Genomic DNA, 21,633 nt, shown 5'->3' with positions numbered 1-21,633 from the left:
TCCTGGGTTGGTGACATCATAAACCCTCGCTAGTCTCCGCAGATGGGCCTTCTGCCCGTAATGGGAAGGGGCGTGGCCTTAACCTGTGCTTGGCACTTCAGCCAACAGAAATACAGGAAACTACATTTGGCCATCTGACCAATCTAAGAGCATTGCGTTTTTCAGAGGGAGGGGCTTCAGAGAAGCAGGAAGCAGACGAGCCGCTCAAAGCACAGACAGCGGTGTGGAATAAAGGGAGGATAGAAGAAAAATACGGCATTTTTTATTTATTTATAGATCCTCATTAGTCTCTGCGCGGATCAGTCGAATGAGGAATCTACATAATATATATCTATGATCGGTCCAGTTTGACCTTATCAGACGGCAGTAATAGCGAATGGGAACACTAGATGAGATTCGTCTGATATGAGGTAAAAAAATAAATACTGTTGTGATTCTCACAGGAACCGATCGGTTCGTGTCTTAAGACATCAGTGTGTCGTCACGAGCAGCAGGGTTTGTGTGTGTGTGTCTAAGCGTGTGTTTGTTTTGCTCTCATAGAGTTGTTCCCCATTCACATCATTATATGACCGACACACAGCAACGGTTGAGTTAAAAATCTTCATTTGTGTTCTCCTGAAGAAACAAACACACCTACATGTTGAAGCCCTGGGGGTCAGCAGATCAACATCTCATTTTAATTTTTAGGTGAACTAACCCTTTAAAACAAGAAACATTTAATAGACAATCAAAGGTAATTGTCTTGTTTTGGGAAAAAATAACTCAAAATTGGGAGTTTCTGCTTAAAATAAGATAAATAATCTGCCAATGGGGTGAGAAAAATAATCTTAATTCAAACAGAAAACAAGATTATTTTTCTCACCCCATTGGCAGATTATTTATCTTATTTTAAGCAAAAACTCTCTTCATTTTGAGTTATTTTTTCCCAAAACAAGAAAATAATTTTTACTTGTCTATTAAATGTTTCTTAATGTAAGAATGTTTTGATATTTAGACTAGAAACAAGACAAAAATACTAAGTAAGCAAAGCACTTTTTGCAGTGCATCACCTCGAGTCAGAGTGGCTCAGCAGTATTCCTCTTCTCCCCGCGGAGCCGGAAGCTCATTGAGGTCCAGAAAGACGGAGCTGGAGGAGAGCTTGCGTCCGGATGCCGACAGGTCCAGGAGCTCCTCCGCGGTGCTGGGCACGGAGCTGATGTACATGTCCCAAACCTGCTCCGGAGACTCCAGGTCCAGCAGCTTCTGCTTGATCTTCAGGTTCTTCTCCATGTTCTTCCGCTTGTGTTTGAACTCAAGAATAGTCTTAGTGTATCTGTTTATGGTGGTGACGGAGGACGCCATGCAGGCGGTGAACGAGCTCCAGGCCAAGCTGCAGGACACAAGGGCTTCAGATCAGCATCTTAACCAGCTATTAAACAACGAGGCGTCAAAGATGGATTATGAATGTGCGAAAAAAACACACACACACACACAAAAAAACAAGCATTGTAGAAAGTAATACAGACACTAACTGGGAATGTTATGGACAAATAACTTTCCAGAAATGTTAATAGAACGTTTTTTCAAAGTTATCTGGTTAATAACGTTCTCAAAACATTAGCACAAAAACATTATTTATACATCTATCTGAAACGTTTCAGTTGGACATTCGTCTAACGTTTTTTTAAATGTTACTACTTGTTATGTTGACTGTTCTCCGAGCGTTCCTTTAGAATGTTCTCTGAGAGTTACTTTAGAATGTTCTCTGAGCGTTACTTTAGAATGTTCTCTGAGAGTTACTTTAGAATGTTCTCTGAGAGTTACTTTAGAATGTTCTCCGAGCGTTCCTTTAGAATGTTCTCTGAGAGTTACTTTAGAATGTTCTCTGAGCGTTACTTTAGAATGTTCTCCGAGCGTTACTTTAGAATGTTCTCTGAGCGTTACTTTAGAATGTTCTCTGAGAGTTACTTTAGAATGTTCTCTGAGCGTTACTTTAGAATGTTCTCCGAGCGTTCCTTTAGAATGTTCTCTGAGCGTTACTTTAGAATGTTCTCTGAGAGTTACTTTAGAATGTTCTCTGAGAGTTACTTTAGAATGTTCTCTGAGCGTTACTTTAGAATGTTCTCTGAGAGTTACTTTAGAATGTTCTCTGAGAGTTACTTTAGAATGTTCTCTGAGAGTTACTTTAGAATGTTCTCTGAGAGTTACTTTAGAATGTTCTCTGAGAGTTACTTTAGAATGTTCTCTGAGAGTTACTTTAGAATGTTCTCTGAGAGTTACTTTAGAATGTTCTCTGAGAGTTACTTTAGAATGTTCTCTGAGAGTTACTTTAGAATGTTCTCTGAGCGTTACTTTAGAATGTTCTCTGAGAGTTACTTTAGAATGTTCTCTGAGAGTTACTTTAGAATGTTCTCTGAGAGTTACTTTAGAATGTTCTCTGAGAGTTACTTTAGAATGTTCTCTGAGAGTTACTTTAGAATGTTCTCTGAGAGTTACTTTAGAATGTTCTCTGAGAGTTACTTTAGAATGTTCTCTGAGAGTTACTTTAGAATGTTCTCTGAGAGTTACTTTAGAATGTTCTCTGAGAGTTACTTTAGAATGTTCTCTGAGAGTTACTTTAGAATGTTCCCTGAGCGTTACTTTAGAATGTTCTCTGAGCGTTACTTTAGAATGTTCTCTGAGAGTTACTTTAGAATGTTCCCTGAGCGTTACTTTAGAATGTTCTCTGAGCGTTACTTTAGAATGTTCTCTGAGAGTTACTTTAGAATGTTCTCTGAGCGTTACTTTAGAATGTTCTCTGAGAGTTACTTTAGAATGTTCTCTGAGAGGTACTTTAGAATGTTCTCTGAGCGTTACTTTAGAATGTTCTCTGAGCGTTACTTTAGAATGTTCTCCAAGAGTTACTTTAGAATGTTCTCTGAGCGTTACTTTAGAATGTTCTCTGAGCGTTACTTTAGAATGTTCTCCAAGAGTTACTTTAGAATGCTCTCCGAGAGTTACTTTAGAATGTTCTCCGAGCGTTACTTTAGAATGTTCTCCGAGCGTTACTTTAGAATGTTCTCTGAGTGTTACTTTAGAATGTTCTCTGAGAGTTACTTCAGAATGTTCTCTGAGAGTTACTTTAGAATGTTCTCTGAGAGTTACTTTAGAATGTTCTCTGACAGTTACTTTAGAATGTTCTCTGACAGTTACTTTAGAATGTTCTCTGAGCGTTACTTTAGAATGTTCTCTGAGCGTTACTTTAGAATGTTCTCCGAGAGTTACTTTAGAATGTTCTCTGACAGTTACTTTAGAATGTTCTCTGAGCGTTACTTTAGAATGTTCTCTGAGCGTTACTTTAGAATGTTCTCTGAGAGTTACTTTAGAATGTTCTCCGAGAGTTACTTTAGAATGTTCTCTGAGCATTACTTTAGAATGTTCTCTGAGAGTTACTTTAGAATGTTCTCTGAGCGTTACTTTAGAATGTTCTCTGAGCGTTACTTTAGAATGTTCTCTGAGCGTTACTTTAGAATGTTCTCTGAGCGTTACTTTAGAATGTTCTCTGAGAGTTACTTTAGAATGTTCTCCGAGAGTTACTTTAGAATGTTCTCTGAGCGTTACTTTAGAATGTTCTCTGAGAGTTACTTTAGAATGTTCTCTGAGCGTTACTTTAGAATGTTCTCTGAGCGTTACTTTAGAATGTTCTCCGAGAGTTACTTTAGAATGTTCTCTGAGCGTTACTTTAGAATGTTCTCTGAGAGTTACTTTAGAATGTTCTCTGAGAGTTACTTTAGAATGTTCTCCGAGAGTTACTTTAGAATGTTCTCCGAGCGTTACTTTAGAATGTTCTCCGAGAGTTACTTTAGAATGTTCTCCGAGAGTTACTTTAGAATGTTCTCCGAGAGTTACTTTAGAATGTTCTCTGAGAGTTACTTTAGAATGTTCTCTGAGAGTTACTTTAGAATGTTCTCCGAGAGTTACTTTAGAATGTTCTCTGAGAGTTACTTTAGAATGTTCTCTGAGAGTTACTTTAGAATGTACTGTGAGAGTTACTTTAGAATGTTCTCCGAGAGTTACTTTAGAATGTTCTCTGAGGGTTACTTTAGAATGTTCTCTGAGTTACTTTAGAATGTTCTCTGAGAGTTACTTTAGAATGTTCTCCGAGAGTTACTTTAGAATGTTCTCTGAGAGTTACTTTAGAATGTTCTCTGAGAGTTACTTTAGAATGTTCTCTGAGAGTTACTTTAGAATGTTCTCTGTGCGTTACTTTAGAATGTTCTCTGAGCGTTACTTTAGAATGTTCTCTGAGCGTTACTTTAGAATGTTCTCTGAGAGTTACTTAAGAATGTTCTCTGAGAGTTACTCTAGAATGTTCTCTGAGAGTTACTTTAGAATGTTCTCTGAGAGTTACTTTAGAATGTTCTCTGAGGGTTACTTTAGAATGTTCTCTGAGAGTTACTTTAGAATGTTCTCTGAGAGTTACTTTAGAATGTTCTCCGAGAGTTACTTTAGAATGTTCTCCGAGCGTTACTTTAGAATGTTCTCTGAGAGTTACTTTAGAATGTTCTCTGAGAGTTACTTTAGAATGTTCTCCGAGCGTTACTTTAGAATGTTCTCTGAGCGTTACTTTAGAATGTTCTCTGAGAGTTACTTTAGAATGTTCTCTGAGAGTTACTTTAGAATGTTCTCCGAGCGTTACTTTAGAATGTTCTCCGAGCGTTACTTTAGAATGTTCTCTGAGCGTTACTTTAGAATGTTCTCTGAGAGTTACTTCAGAATGTTCTCTGAGAGTTACTTTAGAATGTTCTCTGAGAGTTACTTTAGAATGTTCTCTGAGAGTTACTTTAGAATGTTCTCTGAGAGTTACTTTAGAATGTTCTCTGAGAGTTACTTTAGAATGTTCTCTGAGAGTTACTTTAGAATGTTCTCCGAGAGTTACTTTAGAATGTTCTCCGAGAGTTACTTTAGAATGTTCTCCGAGAGTTACTTTAGAATGTTCTCTGAGAGTTACTTTAGAATGTTCTCCGAGAGTTACTTTAGAATGTTCTCTGACAGTTACTTTAGAACGTTCTCTGAGCGTTACTTTAGAACGTTCTCTGAGAGTTACTTTAGAATGTTCTCTGAGAGTTACTTTAGAATGTTCTCTGAGAGTTACTTTAGAATGTTCTCTGAGAGTTACTTTAGAATGTTCTCTGAGAGTTACTTTAGAATGTTCTCCGAGAGTTACTTTAGAATGTTCTCTGAGAGTTACTGTTCTTGCAATGTGACATTTCAGCTTTTCTTCTCTAAATTGAATTATATTCTATTTCTTATTAAAAATGTCCTTCTTGAAGCTGGAATTTACTTTTAAAAAACTTTAAAGAAAACTCTTTAATTTAAACTTCATGTTTTATGTTAAATGTTTGCACACAATATACACTATATTTCCAAAAGTGTTGCGCCGCCTCTACACACACATGAGCTCCCCATTGTTAACCCGTGGGGTTTAATCTGGAGTCGGCCCACCCTCTCTAACAGCTCCAGCTCTTCTGGGAAGGCTTTCCTCAAGGTTTAGGAGTGTGTTTATGGGGATTTTTGCCCATTCTTCTAGAAGCTCATTTGTGAGGTCAGGCACTGATGTTGGACGAGAAGGCCTGGCTCTCAGTCTCCGCTCTAATTCATCCCAAAGCTATTCTATCGGGTTGAGCTCAGGACTCTGTGCAGGCCAGTCAAGTTCCTCCACACCAAACTCCTCATCCATGTCTTTATGCAGTCATGCTGGGACAGGAAGGGGCCGTCCACAAACTGATCCCAGAAAGTTAGGAGCATGAAATTGTCTTGAAGTATTAAGAGTTCCTTTCACTGGAACTAAAGGGCCAACCCCTGAAAAACAACCCCACCCCATAATCCCCCCTCCACCAAGCTTTACCCTGGGCACAATGCAGTCAGGCGAGTCCCGTTCTCCTGGCGATGGCAAAACCCAGACTCATCCATGGGATTGTCAGACTGAAGCGTGATTGGTCACTCAGAGAACACGTCTCACTAATGTGTGTAGAAGCGTCTGAATGCCTAGAGCTTGATTTATACACCTGTGGCCATGAAGAGATCGAACACCTGAACTCAGTGATTTGAAGGGGTGGCCCAATACTTTTGGCAATATAATTTATTCCAAAAAGTCACAAAACAAAATTTGCTGAAAAATGTATTATTTAAAAAAATATAATAATTACTTTTTTAACTTAATGTCTCTTGATGAATTATTGATGTGAAATTTACATAGATTTTTTTTTGGTCAAGTTAATCAATATATATTTATGATTATATTTAAAATAAAAGTAAAAAAATAATTATAATACTAGACTTTAGCGATAGCAGTCCTTGAGCAGTCAGAGACACTGTATGCGTTGCATCCTTTGACTTCAAGTGAATGCTTCCTAAACCCAAAGCATGACCTGAGTGAGCGTACATGTAAGACCAGCTGTAGTCCCAGCTCTGTGGTTTCCAGTCCTCCGGGCCCAGACTGACCGTCAGCTGGAAGGCTGTCGTGAACATCATGTGTGCCACCATACCGAGAAGACCTGAAGAAGAAGAGCAGAGAAACACAGTTACACACACTTCCCTCGATCACCAGCAGGAGGCAGTGCTGAGCTGTGATACTGAAACAGACACACACACACACACACACACACACACACACACACACACACACACACACACACACACACACACACACACACAGGTCAGACTCGCTACTTAATGGAGTCAAAGCAACGTAAATGAACTGTCCAGATGGCAAACTGGACATAATCGACACTGCCCACAAGTCAGGACAATCAGTCTCCTCACCAAACAGCAAGGACAGAGGTAACCTGCACATGATCCACTGCTCTCTCTCTCTCTCACACACACACACACACACACACACACACACACACACACACACACACACACACACACACACACACACACACACACACACACACACACACACACACACACACACACACACACACACACACACACACAGAGAAATCCAATAAATGTAGAGAATCTACTGGAGAAAAAAAAGAACTCAGATCACAGGTAATCTGAGTCTCTTATAGCATCATATCATGTCCATCTGAATCCTGTCACACACACACGTCTGAGAGCCTCTGACTGATAACCCTCACATCTCCATGACAACGCTTGCATGCAGAAATCATCACAAACACAGTGAATAATAATAATAATAATAAAGCGCTAGTTAACGACATTATTTCATGAATCAGCAAAATCCAAGGACAATGCAGCCCACATTTACCACTTGATCCGTTATTCTCAGAGTTTACTAGAGAGTGTCAGCTCATTCTGATTCCCTCAGGCGGAATTTATAATGCATAAAACAGAGGCTCGCTCAGTTTTTAATGGCACCTTTATGCAGCTTTTTCTCCTTTTTTGAAAACATCTTTTCTACATTAGAAAGAAAGTAGGTCATTTTTGGGTTCCTCACTATCCCCAGGAACAGACAAAATGTTTAAAGCGGTAATATAAAGCCCCTTTATAATATAAGTCTCTGATGTCCCCGGTGTGTGTGTGTGTGTGTGTGTGTGAAGTTTTAGCTCAAAATAGATAATTTTTCATAGCATGTTAAAATTGTCTGTTTTTGAGGGCGAGCAGAATCGTGCCGTTTTGTGTGTGTGTCCCTTTAAATGCAAATGAGCTGTTGGTCCCCGCCCCTTTCAGAAAGAGGGCGGAGCTTTAAGAGCTCATGTTAGCAGCTCTGATAACCTCTCACAAACACACACACACACAGAAAATATCAGAAGCTGTTCAGCTGTTCAGCCTTGATCAAACCGGAGTCGGACAATGATGGAGAGACTCCAGAAGAAGAGACAACATGTAGAACGAGACAGGACGCATCTAAAGGGATAGAGAGAACAGAGATAGTTTAGTTTAATTACGGTTATAATATCTGCAGATGAAGAGAGAACAGGGAGAGTTTAGTTTAATTACGGTTATAATATCTGCTGATGAAGAGAACAGGGATAGTTTAGTTTAATTACGGTTATAATATCTGCAGATGAAGAGAGAACAGGGAGAGTTTAGTTTAATTACGGTTATAATATCTGCTGATGAAGAGAGAACAGGGATAGTTTAGTTTAATTACGGTTATAATATCTGCTGATGAAGAGAGATCAGGGATAGTTTAGTTTAATTACGGTTATAATATCTGCAGATGAAGAGAGAACAGGGATAGTTTAGTTTAATTACGGTTATAATATCTGCTGATGAAGAGAGAACAGGGATAGTTTAGTTTAATTACGGTTATAATATCTGCTGATGAAGAGAGAACAGGGATAGTTTAGTTTAATTACGGTTATAATATCTGCAGATGAAGAGAGAACAGGGATAGTGTAGTTTAATTACAGTTATAATATCTGCTGATGAAGAGAGAACAGGGATAGTTTAGTTTAATTACGGTTATAATATCTGCAGATGAAGAGAGAACAGGGATAGTGTAGTTTAATTACGGTTATAATATCTGCTGATGAAGAGAGAACAGGGATAGTTTAGTTTAATTACGGTTATAATATCTGCTGATGAAGAGAGAACAGGGATAGTTTAGTTTAATTACGGTTATAATATCTGCAGATGAAGAGAGAACAGGGATAGTGTAGTTTAATTACGGTTATAATATCTGCCGATGAAGAGAGAACAGGGATAGTGTAGTTTAATTACGGTTATAATATCTGCTGATGAAGAGAGAACAGGGATAGTTTAGTTTAATTACGGTTATAATATCTGCTGATGAAGAGAGATCAGGGATAGTTTAGTTTAATTACGGTTATAATATCTGCTGATGAAGAGAGAACAGGGAGAGTTTAGTTTAATTACGGTTATAATATCTGCTGATGAAGAGAGAACAGGGATAGTTTAGTTTAATTACGGTTATAATATCTGCTGATGAAGAGAGATCAGGGATAGTTTAGTTTAATTACGGTTATAATATCTGCTGATGAAGAGAGAACAGGGATAGTTTAGTTTAATTACGGTTATAATATCTGCTGATGAAGAGAGAACAGGGATAGTTTAGTTTAATTACGGTTATAATATCTGCAGATGAAGAGAGAACAGGGATAGTTTAGTTTAATTACGGTTATAATATCTGCTGATGAAGAGAGAACAGGGATAGTTTAGTTTAATTACGGTTATAATATCTGCAGATGAAGAGAGAACAGGGAGAGTTTAGTTTAATTACGGTTATAATATCTGCAGATGAAGAGAGAACAGGGATAGTTTAGTTTAATTACGGTTATAATATCTGCTGATGAAGAGAGATCAGGGATAGTTTAGTTTAATTACGGTTATAATATCTGCAGATGAAGAGAGAACAGGGATAGTTTAGTTTAATTACGGTTATAATATCTGCTGATGAAGAGAGAACAGGGATAGTTTAGTTTAATTACGGTTATAATATCTGCTGATGAAGAGAGATCAGGGATAGTTTAGTTTAATTACGGTTATAATATCTGCAGATGAAGAGAGAACAGGGAGAGTTTAGTTTAATTACGGTTATAATATCTGCTGATGAAGAGAGATCAGGGATAGTTTAGTTTAATTACGGTTATAATATCTGCAGATGAAGAGAGAACAGGGATAGTTTAGTTTAATTACGGTTATAATATCTGCAGATGAAGAGAGAACAGGGAGAGTTTAGTTTAATTACGGTTATAATATCTGCTGATGAAGAGAGATCAGGGATAGTTTAGTTTAATTACGGTTATAATATCTGCAGATGAAGAGAGAACAGGGATAGTTTAGATTAATTACGGTTATAATATCTGCTGATGAAGAGAGAACAGGGATAGTTTAGTTTAATTACGGTTATAATATCTGCAGATGAAGAGAGAACAGGGAGAGTTTAGTTTAATTACGGTTATAATATCTGCTGATGAAGAGAGATCAGGGATAGTTTAGTTTAATTACGGTTATAATATCTGCTGATGAAGAGAGAACAGGGATAGTTTAGATTAATTACGGTTATAATATCTGCTGATGAAGAGAGATCAGGGATAGTTTAGTTTAATTACGGTTATAATATCTGCAGATGAAGAGAGAACAGGGAGAGTTTAGTTTAATTACGGTTATAATATCTGCAGATGAAGAGAGAACAGGGATAGTTTAGATTAATTACGGTTATAATATCTGCTGATGAAGAGAGATCAGGGATAGTTTAGTTTAATTACGGTTATAATATCTGCAGATGAAGAGAGAACAGGGAGAGTTTAGTTTAATTACGGTTATAATATCTGCTGATGAAGAGAGATCAGGGATAGTTTAGTTTAATTACGGTTATAATATCTGCAGATGAAGAGAGAACAGGGAGAGTTTAGTTTAATTACGGTTATAATATCTGCTGATGAAGAGAGAACAGGGATAGTTTAGTTTAATTACGGTTATAATATCTGCTGATGAAGAGAGATCAGGGATAGTTTAGTTTAATTACGGTTATAATATCTGCAGATGAAGAGAGAACAGGGATAGTTTAGATTAATTACGGTTATAATATCTGCTGATGAAGAGAGAACAGGGATAGTTTAGTTTAATTACGGTTATAATATCTGCAGATGAAGAGAGAACAGGGAGAGTTTAGTTTAATTACGGTTATAATATCTGCTGATGAAGAGAGAACAGGGATAGTTTAGTTTAATTACGGTTATAATATCTGCTGATGAAGAGAGATCAGGGATAGTTTAGTTTAATTACGGTTATAATATCTGCAGATGAAGAGAGAACAGGGAGAGTTTAGTTTAATTACGGTTATAATATCTGCTGGGAGAGAGAGCTTAGAGCGGAGCGGCAGGTATGTAGGTCAAGCACGGATGACGAACACCTGTTTCTGATGGCGCGGAGAGAGCGCATTTAAGCCGCGGCCAGGAGAGAGTTGGACTGGGACTTCGCGTGCGCACACTGGAGAGAACAGAGCTGTACAGAGAGCCTGAGGTTACAAAGGAGCGATCCATATAGAGAGAAAAAGAGTAACGCCACTGAGCGTGTGTTTGTTTACCTTTATAAAAGACTGAATAAAGAAAGCGAGTCCCAGTCAAAGCCGACCCCTGTCTTCTTCCTTCCTGACCATAAAGAACATTAGTACACACATTACGACACTTTAATGGTTTAAAAGAAGACCCTCCGTCTGCTTGATCAGCTCGATAACGGTTTGATAATTAATGTGTTTAAAATCAAGCGGTGTAACAACGCAATTTAAAATAAACCCATATCAACCAATCCTAGATTAGCGTTAAACTTTACTTTACTGAATCCTTGTTGGGGGAACTCACCCGCTAGTGTTTTTCATATTAAGCGTTTTAAAAACGTCTCGTTGTTTTTAGTGATCGAAATGTTGCAGCAGGAGCTGTATATGATCATAAGTGCCCAAAATGTGCATCTTGTTCACATATTTTTGTTTTAAAATTGAAATTTGACAGGTTTGTGCTGCAGCTCAATGGCGTTTTATGGCGGGTTGGCCTCCAAGGCTTTGTGACAGTCACATGACTGAAACTATGGATTGCATTTGTGTTCGTACTGTATCAATAAATGTGAAAGACGGATGACAGCTCGAGCGACTCCCAAATGTGCTCGACTACAGGAACTCCACATGCTCCCGGGGGTGGGGTTATGCAAATATCAGGGTTAGTGATGTCACTCACTCGTTGTAGTCCCGACCAGCCGTTTGTTGTAGTTCTTAAAGAGAGATTTCTGTAAGAGAAAATATCTCCCTTTGCTTTGAGATGTTGTTTCTGCTCAAACAGCGACACAACACACTCATTAAAGTTAAACAAGTCAAATTATAATCAACCAGCCCTTTAATGGGTGAAGTGTAATTTAGTGTTTTGGCCCTGTTAGATTCACAAAACATAATTATTTAATGCGACTACGCTCATTAAAGTAAAACTTTTCCACACTCATCATGCTTGACTGCATCTAACGCTGTATGTGTGAGTACAGCCGAGCGAGGCTCTTGTGTGTATGTGTGTGTGTGTGTGTGTGTGTGTGTGTGTGTGTGTGTGTGTAAGATGAAGACAGGAGCTAATTGAGGTTGTAGCTCCCTTCCCATGATGCACCACTTCCACTCTCTCATGAAGCTCAACAAACATCAGACAGAAAGTCAAAAGTTCATCTCTCATTATTCAATAACAAAACTCTCTCAAACTCAAAGTGTGTGACATGTTTAGATTGATCAAAGTTTAAATACAGAAGTGCGTATGTAATTTATTATATGCGAGGTATTTAATTTAATGTTTGGTGTAAATCTAGTGTGCAAAAGCTAGGATATAACATTCATTACAATAATGTTACAAAGGAAAAACGTGAAATGACATAATATAATATATTAGACAAAATTATAACATCTTACCTTTATTATTAATAGTAGTAGTATTATTAATAATAATAATAATTATTATTATTATAAGGGGATATATTACCACTATTCATATAGATTCTTCATTATATAATGTATATACAGTATATATGATATAACATAATAATATAATATAATAATTTAATATCAAAATTATATCTTACCTTTATTATTATTATTATGATTAGTAGTAGTAGTAGTAGTAGCAGCAGCAACTGTGTTAATAATAATAATAATAATAATAATAATAATAATAATAATAATAATAATAATAATAATAAAGGTGAGAAATTATCAGTTTGACTATTCATGTAGAGTCTTCATAATATAATGTACTATATATATATATATTTATATATAGTAATGGCTTCCACTGAAGGCAAGGTTGAACCCAAGTGTAGTTTATTCAACTTACCTTAACGGGTTACTTCAGCGATTAGCATATGGCTTTGTATCAGTAGAAACCCTGGAGTATATTCAAATGATTGTGCTTTCCCCCCTCATATCCCTCTGAGATTTGCATTTTATTTCTGGAAAAATTCCTCCTATGACGCAAACTGACGATATTTCCATCATCGGAGGGATGTTTGGCCAGAGGCTAAAGACTACAGCCAGCAGAGGGAGCCATTTCCTCATGTTTAACCCGCTCATGAGGGATGGAGATCACACTCACAGCTCAGCTCAGCTTCAGGCACTCATTTAAACGGAGATATGCTGAGCAATGGAAGTCTTTTAACTTCTCAAATTAATTTCTATGAAAGTTAAGGCATGAACTGAAACGCGGCAGACTGAACTGGCGTTGTGAATGTATGCCGCGAGTGTAGTCGTGATTACCTCAGCTCTCATCACGAGAGCTCATCAGCTCATTAATCTCACTCCTGCAGTTAGTGCTCAGTGCTGTATGGATATTTTTCTGACACAAACGCATCGATTGGAATCAGAAGGCTCTATTAACCCATCGGAGTCGTGTGGAGCACGTTATTTGACGGACAGCTGCATTTAATGGACTTCAGAAACAGCTCCAACTACTGCTGGGATTAACGTTAGCCTGGACTTTTTAAATATAACTCTGATTGTATTTGTCTGACAGAAGAATGTCATAAACACCTATAATGACCTGAGGGTGAGTAAATCAGAGGCTTGGGTTCATTTTTGGGTGAACTAACCCTTTCAGCATTCATTCTCAACATTTAGCAGCAATAGATAAAGGCTTAAAGCAGTCTGGAACTGTTTTTCTTCGCGGAAGCTTTGCGTAAGAGCTAATAAAATATTCAATCTCCAGACATTATTTAGTGTGTAATTTATTTGAGACTAGTAGGCGTGTAATAAGCGGGATAATGTCCACCCAGCCGGTTGTTATCGCAGAATAAACCCCTTCAGAGTGATGCTCCGCTTCGCGTCGGGGTCCTGATCGCTCTGGAGGGGTTTATTCTGCGATAACAACCGGCTGGGTGGACATTAGCCCTTACATATATTATATGAAAAAACAGCAACACCGCCATATACATGCAAGCGTAGGTGTGGTGTTTAAATGTAAGTAGTTTCAGCTCTATTACCTCCAACAGATAGTTGTGGTAAACGGGATTACAAACAGTTTAGTGCTTTTTTAAACATTAAGAACAGTACATTGCTGTCAAGACAAGAAACATTTCATAGTCATTTCCAAGATATACACCATTTTCATTCATGTAACTGGCGTGAGAGCGCAACGCGGCTGAACGTGCTGTTGGCATAGCAACATGATACTTCCTGCCTGTGTGTCCTACGAAGGACGTCTGGTTTAATTCTGATCGAGGACACTCCGTATACTGCATCCTACACAGGACGTGTCCTCCAGAGGACGCAGCCTTCGAAATTTAACGAAATGAGACACAGCTAGTGAACATGAAAACCTAAAAACATGAAACATGAAACCAACACCAAAACACCCTGTGACATAAATATATTTATATATTCATTTATTTTTATTTTACAATTATAATATCTTACCTTTATTAATTATTATTATTATTATTATTATTATTATTATTATTATTATTATTATACGTCACCTATTTATATTATATTATACAATTTAAGATACTATAATATTAATCCTCCTTGTTGAGTTGAATTTTTGAGCAACTCCTGCACAACAATGGACTGCCATGGTCTATGCTACACTGAATAATATATAGTAGAGCAGGATTTCAAATTCAATTTCAACACATATGTCGCCATAAGCCCTTAAATTGTGAAACTGTCAGAAATATTCTGGATGACATTGAAGAGTCCTGGCTTCCCAACACTGAGGCTTATATGGGATTTTGATCCGGATGGTTTTGTATGCATCTGGGGAACAGGCAGGGCTCTGAGATTACACACACACACACACACACACACACACACACACACACACACACACACACACACACACACACACACACACACACACACACACACACACACACACACACACACACACACACACACACACACACACACATGCAAAGGCATTCGCCACAGAACACAAGGGTAAATACAGCCATAAATGCGTCTCTATGTTTTCATCTATTTTTGGTTGCATAAAAATAAACACTGGATGTAAACAGCAATGTGTGCATAAATGCACATCAAAAACATATGCGCTCAATTGAGGAGGATAATTATTTTACACATCGAGCCATAAGCGGATTCACTGTTTACATGAGGAGAGAGAGAGAGAACGTGTGTGTGTGCGTACATGTGTGTGTGTGTGTGTGTGTGTGTGTGCGTACATGTGTGTGTGTGTGTGTGTGTGTGTGCGTACATGTGTGTGTGTGTGTGCGTACATGTGTGTGTGTGTGTGTGTGTGTTATGACCCTTTAAACTGGTCAATCTATTGACCTTTGAATGGTAAAGACAGAAAGCAAACAACAAGCTCATGCTGATCATATACAACAAGTCACCTGACAAGACTGTGAATATAGCGGCGAAGGCGTTGAGTTTGAGTCCATCGATGGCGTTCCCGAAATGGCAGACCTCGATGGACATGAGGATGCCTCCGGTGGCCAACAGTAAGATGTACAGACACTCGGCCGCGATGCAGAGCCACAGCACACCTGTGAGGATCAGAGATCAATCAGTCATCTTTATTTCTATCGCTCTTCTCCAGCGCCGATTGTGTCAGAGCAGCTTCAGTGTTAAACAGGACAATACTGCAGCAGAATTAGATTTGGCTGTACAGTCGTTCTGGAGTAAACAGTGATGTTATCAGCTTGTTTTAATTTATCAGAGAGAGACAATGCTGGCAGATCAGTATTATAGTTTATAGAATTAAATAAGACCTCATTAATTAACTTTATTTGTATATTTAGTTGAAAAACTCTGATCATAATGTTAGTGTCCCCAACTGAGCAAGCCAAGCCAAAGGCGACCAAAGGAACCCAAACTCATCAGGGCATGATGGAGATTTTCTTCTGACTTTAACTTCACTCCATCTGAAAGACAAATATCGTCCTCTTTACTCCACTACATTTCTATCAAGGTCCTCGAAGTGGAAAGTCGTTTCTGTCGCAGCTTTGAAAGTCAGTGATGATTTTTTTCTTCTTTAAAAGGTGTTTGGGTTTTTGCAGAAAGCCTTTCAGGAATCACTCTTGTAGAGTCTCGTGAAGTTCAATGATTTCACAGCATTTATTAAACACTGATTTATAGTTTAGAGCAAAATGGAAGAAGACGGATGTCCAAATGCTCATTTAGTGGAGGATTCACATAAACAAAGTTGATTCTGTCTTCAGTGAAGGTGAACAGTGTGAGAATATCAGATGTGTATCAGTGTATTGGATCCGTGCATTCGGCCTTAAAGTGACAGCAGCTTTATAAAGAGCTTTGTAACTTTTCTACAAGTATTTAAATGAGTTTAAGTTAGTCGTCTGCTAGTGTGTCAGATGGAGCGTCACTGACTGGCTTAAACCATGATGGCATAATGTGCATTTATACAACTATAATACAATAATGCGGCCACATAAAGAAGGACATTTACTTTTGATACTTAAATACTTTTGAAAACAAATACTTCTGTACTTTTACTCCAGTAAAAATCTGTTTTTACAACTTTCACTTGTGACGGAGTAATATTTGACCAGCAGTACTTTCACTCTAGTAATGAAGTTGTGTATTTGTCCAGCTCTGGCTGAGACTGACACGCCGCAGACAAACACAACCGCTGGGTCTCATTTACAATGAAATATTCATATACCACGAAACTTCACACTGAGATTCAAACCAGAATTCAGCTTTGAAATGCATCTACATATTTCATAGATTTCTCTGGAAATAACAATAACATATTACTTAATTAATGAGTTAATAGTCATGAGTAGTAAAGTCATCCCATAATGAACCCTTTGTAAATCATCAGCTAATGATTCATTAAAGCAGACACTGGAAGCTGAAATGCGTGGCTTTGACCCGTTTGACACGTTCATTTACATTATTAGTTCATATAATATGTTATTAAGGAATGAATACATCATGACACACTTAACTAATAACACTGTAATGATAACTTCATCTATTACTGATGATGAATGTTCATTAGTTGCTGATGCAGTGATCATTAATAAATGTGTTAGTTCTTCATCAGTCAGACATTAACTCATCATTATCTGGGCATTAGTTAAGCATTAATAAATGAATACTAGACGTAAAGTTTTACTAAATATTCCTCCAATCATCAGTTCTCTATGTGAATATACAGTAAAGTGTGATTTATTCCTGAGTTTATCATCATTACTCCAGTCTTCAGGGTCACATGATCCTTCACTAATCATTCTCAGATGAAGATTTGCTTTATATTTATGCATTTTTATTTTTCAGGATTCTTACATGAATATGAACAGCTTTTACTTTTGATAAACTTAATGCATCCTTACTGATAATTTCCCAAAAGCTAAACAACTAAACCGCTTCCAACATGCAAAAAACAAACAAAACAAAGCTGGCATTAAAATAGCACCATGTTTTTATATTTAAAAAACAAACATATTCTGCATAAGGCATACGTTTATTTATAGCACATTTAATGGTAATTCAAAGTGCTTTACATAGAAAAAGGTATACAAATACTGATAAAACGGTAACACTTTATTTTAGGGTTCAGTTATTAACTAGTGTCTTATGATCCTGCATATGACTATGATATTATCTGTTTATTAGCACTTCTAAAGCTCATATTAATGCCTTATTCTGCATGAGCTTATTCTACATCCCTTAATCCGACCCAATACCTAAACTTAAACGCTACAAAAACTACCTTACTAACTATTAATAAGCAGTAAATTAGGAGATTATGAGGCAGAAGTCGGAGGTAATAGTGAATATGTGTTCCTCATACTGAAGTGATACCGAGGAAACAATTACTAAACATGCATCAGAAATAAAAGTCCTGAATCATTTGGGAAGTTTAAATGATATTTTTCTTTCTTTCGTGTTTGGCTCATTTATGAACCGACTGTACATATAAACACAGAGTGACTTAAGCTCAGACTTACTCATCAATAACACCGAGAGATTATAATCTGCAAAATATGATTATGCGGATCCTGCATGCGTTTCATCTCCAGGGATATAAAGCGTAAAGATGATTATTTATATCTTTAGCTCAGCGTTCAGTTGGGCCGTGTCACGATTGACTACCATTATATCTGCCGGACCTTTCGCCTGGACGGTGTGTCAATTACAAGCCTTATTGACACGCTCATATATCTCCAGGAAGGAGGACGAGGCAGGTGTACGGGCCTGATTAACACTGACACACATCAGCGACCCGAGCCGAAGCCTGTTTAATACATCACGCAGAATATGAGTTCATAATTAAGAAGGACAGAACGTACCTCTCTCGTGCGGAGGAGCGACGTTTATGAAGCTTCTGCATTTCTCACCTGAAAGAGGAAAGAGAGTTTGAACACAACAGAGACAGATTAATGCTCTGCGTTTGCTATAGCAATGTTTCCTTTAAGTTTTTAAAGTCACCATGAAATCAAAATAGACAAATCTTATTTATTATTGAGTATTACAGTGTTTATTTATCAGTGCACATTATTACTGATCCCTTCACACTGCAAAAAATGCTCTTCTTACTCAGTATTGTTGTCTTGTTTCCAGTCCAAACATCTAAACATTCTCACATTAAGAAACATTTACCAGACAAGCACAAATTATTGTCTTGTTTTGGGAAAAAATAACTCAAAATGAAGAGAGTTTTTGCTTAAAATAAGATAAATAATCTGCCAATGGGGTGAGAAAAATAATCTTGTTTTCTGTTTGAATTAAGATTATTTTTCTCACCCCATTGGCAGATTATTTATCTTATTTTAAGCAAAAACTCTCTTCATTTTGAGTTATTTTCCCCAAAACAAGACAATAATTTGTACTTATCTAGTAAATACTTCTTGTTTTAATTTTTTTTTTTTTTTTAGATGTTTGGACTAGAAACAAGAGAAAAATACTAAGTAAGAAGAGCATTTTTTGCAGTTTATCTCTTCTTAGATGATGAGGGCGGAGCCACCTGTCACTCACATGAGATCCACCAATAGCAAACACAGCCATCCAATCAACTCCCCACAGATACAATCAAGCCCCGCCCACATTTGTTCTTGTTTGTGAAGCGATTCACTCGATATTCGGCACAATGGAGGAGAAAAGACCAGGGTGACTTGTTATATTTTCTGGGTCAACTTTTATCATTACATTCAGAAATAATGTAAATAAAACAGAACATTTACCAAGAACCAAACCAAGTCGAGTCAGGTTAATGTCTAGTGCTTTATACAAAGCATATTCACATTAATAAACAGGAACATTATTGAATCAATAATGCAAACGCCATCAAATATGAGACAAATTCACAATTCTGCTGTAATTCAGATTCAGTTCAGTTTCGTGTCAGTGCATTCAAATATTGCTGAATATTACGTTTCCTTAAACCCTTTTAAATATCATAAACGCTAAATGTTTAGTATTTTGGTACTCATCCGACAACGAATCCTTTCATTTTAGAGTTATTCATGAAATGGGAAAAACATATAAACAGACTGATTTATCCCAGCACATTGATCTGTTCTGTCCCTGGACAAAAATAGGTGCGGTAGGATGGCCTAAAAATACTGTATGTAACCGAACATTCCTAAAAAATGCATTCAGATACGTCCTTTTGGATCTATTTTTCAACCATTCGTCCTTTCATCTTTTCATTTTGGGTCAGCTGATAGAAAGGCAACAGTAACTCAAATAAACAAGGGTCAGAATCTGGTGTAAACGCCATGACGGTTCAGGATTCTGGTGGCGTAATGCTATTTTCTTGGCACTCGTTGGGCCTTTTAAAGGCGCAGTGTGTAGTATTTATCAGGAGCTTTTGACAGAAATGCAGTATAATATACAGAACTATATTTTCAGTGGTGTATAAACTAGGGCCGGGACTTTAACGCGTTAATTAAGATTAATTAATTACGTAACTTTAACGCGTTAATTAATTACGCAAAAAAATAAAAAAATTAACCGCATTTATTTTTGCACCGCGGAACGTTTTTCAATGAATCAGTTTCGACGGACCGATTATACTGGAACACCAACTAGCGCGACAACTACAACAACAAACAATGGGTGCGTCTCAATCCGCTCCCTAGTTCAGTAGTCAGGGCACTGATCAGGGAGTCAGCCCATTGACTTATGTCTTGATCAGTGCCCTGACTAGGGAACTAGGGAGCTGATTGAGACGCTGGGCATGCGTGAACATGAACGAAGAAGCTGATTAGACTGCTTTGCTTGGCCCCGTGGATGGGAAATTTTGTTTTAAAAAACGAAAGAATGGAAGCGTCGTCAAGAGCATGGTTGTGTGCAAGCGATACAACAAGGAGTTAGCGTATCACCGCAGCACATCGAGCCTCAAATATCACAAATATGCTTTTGCTTAACTTAATGGCAAACATTGCACTGGTCTGCTGGACTGAAATAAATAAACAATATTTTGTTGATTAAGCTTATGTTTTCAGTCATTATTCAATGGTATACTAAAAATACATGTGAAAAATTACTTCTCATTGTTCTCAGGTCAAATATTTATATGCAATTAAAATGCGATTAATTTCGATTAATTAATTACAAAGCCTCTAATTAATTAGATTAATTTTTTTAATCGAGTCCCGGCCCTAGTATAAACCTTACATAATGAATAGGGCTGTGCGATACTGACGAAAAATGCGATATGCAATATCTTTTTAAATAATGTGATATTCAATATGCGATACGATATTGCAATCAGTGTGTAAAATCTATTTAAATTATATATTAAATAATATTTAAAAACTGAGAATGAAACCATTTGTGTCACATGCCTGTCTTGTCTTGTGTGCACATGTGTGTTTTGTGTTGTCGAGCATGTGCTCGTGTCATTGTCAGATCCCTCCCCCTTGTTATCTGATTAGTGTTTATTAGCCCCACCTGTGTTCCCTTATTCCCTCTTGATTTCTTCCCTTTATAAGCTCCTTGTGTTCGTCACTCTGGGTCGGATCGTTGCATGTCTCGTCTCTGTCTCCCGGTTCCCTGTGTGGTATGTCTTCAGTTCATGGTTTTGATTATGTATTTTGCCCCCTCGTGGGTTTTGTTTTCTGTTTCTGTTTATTTTTGTAAATAAATCTTTTATTTCTGCACTTGAGTCCTCGCACCATTTTCCCTTGTCTGTGACGTGACAATTTGTGTTTCACATTCTTTCTGGGAAAAGAAAGCATCGCTACATCTTGTGACCAAAGTGTTTAAGCAAACATTTATTTAATTATTCGGTGTGTGTGTGTCATACAGCTCCAGACTGCAAGTTATTGTTTTTCGCAAAAGATTGTGTTTAATAACTCTTTTTAACATCAATAAAGTCCCATTAGTAACAGTAGGTGTGTGCCCAGTCTATTCTCTGCTCCATTTGTTGACCTAAAACGAACACGTTTCACAATGTTGAAGTAGCTAAATCATTCAGATATTGCATACCGCTGCGATATGTACATTTGCGATATTTCGATAATTTTGTTATTTTGTGAACCGTTATGTTTTTATTCCCTTAGAATGAGACATTTCTATTGACCAACACATCCTCCACTAAAGTTATGTCAATGAGTGAAAATGAGAAATAGATAAAGTTTACATTTATCTTACATTAAAGGTACAGTGTGTAAATTTTAGCGGCATCTAGTGGTGAGATGGTGAATTGCACCCGCTCACCCCTCCCTTTCGGAGCTCATAGAGAAGCTACGGTGGCTGACACAGGACACATGGGTCGTCTGAGA

General features: G+C 37.4%; 1 protein-coding gene across 1 annotated transcript in view; it reads right to left on the bottom strand.

Annotated features, from left to right (window-relative positions):
- Positions 1-950: 950 nt before the first annotated feature.
- Positions 951-21,633, bottom strand: part of gsg1l2b (gsg1-like 2b) — a 24,884-nt gene continuing 4,201 nt past the window's right edge. Inside the window, exons 2-5 of the mRNA XM_067430124.1 lie at positions 18,196-18,243; positions 15,271-15,423; positions 6,404-6,515; positions 951-1,369 (exon numbers count right to left, since the gene is read on the bottom strand). Coding sequence (XP_067286225.1) covers positions 1,066-1,369; positions 6,404-6,515; positions 15,271-15,423; positions 18,196-18,243 — 617 coding nt within the window. The 3' untranslated portion in view covers positions 951-1,065. The remainder of the gene's footprint in view (positions 1,370-6,403; positions 6,516-15,270; positions 15,424-18,195; positions 18,244-21,633) is intronic.

The sequence above is a fragment of the Pseudorasbora parva genome, chromosome 21, assembly GCF_024679245.1.
Source record: "Pseudorasbora parva isolate DD20220531a chromosome 21, ASM2467924v1, whole genome shotgun sequence".
NCBI lineage: Eukaryota > Metazoa > Chordata > Actinopteri > Cypriniformes > Gobionidae > Pseudorasbora > Pseudorasbora parva.
This window is presented reverse-complemented; position numbering and strand designations above follow the sequence as displayed.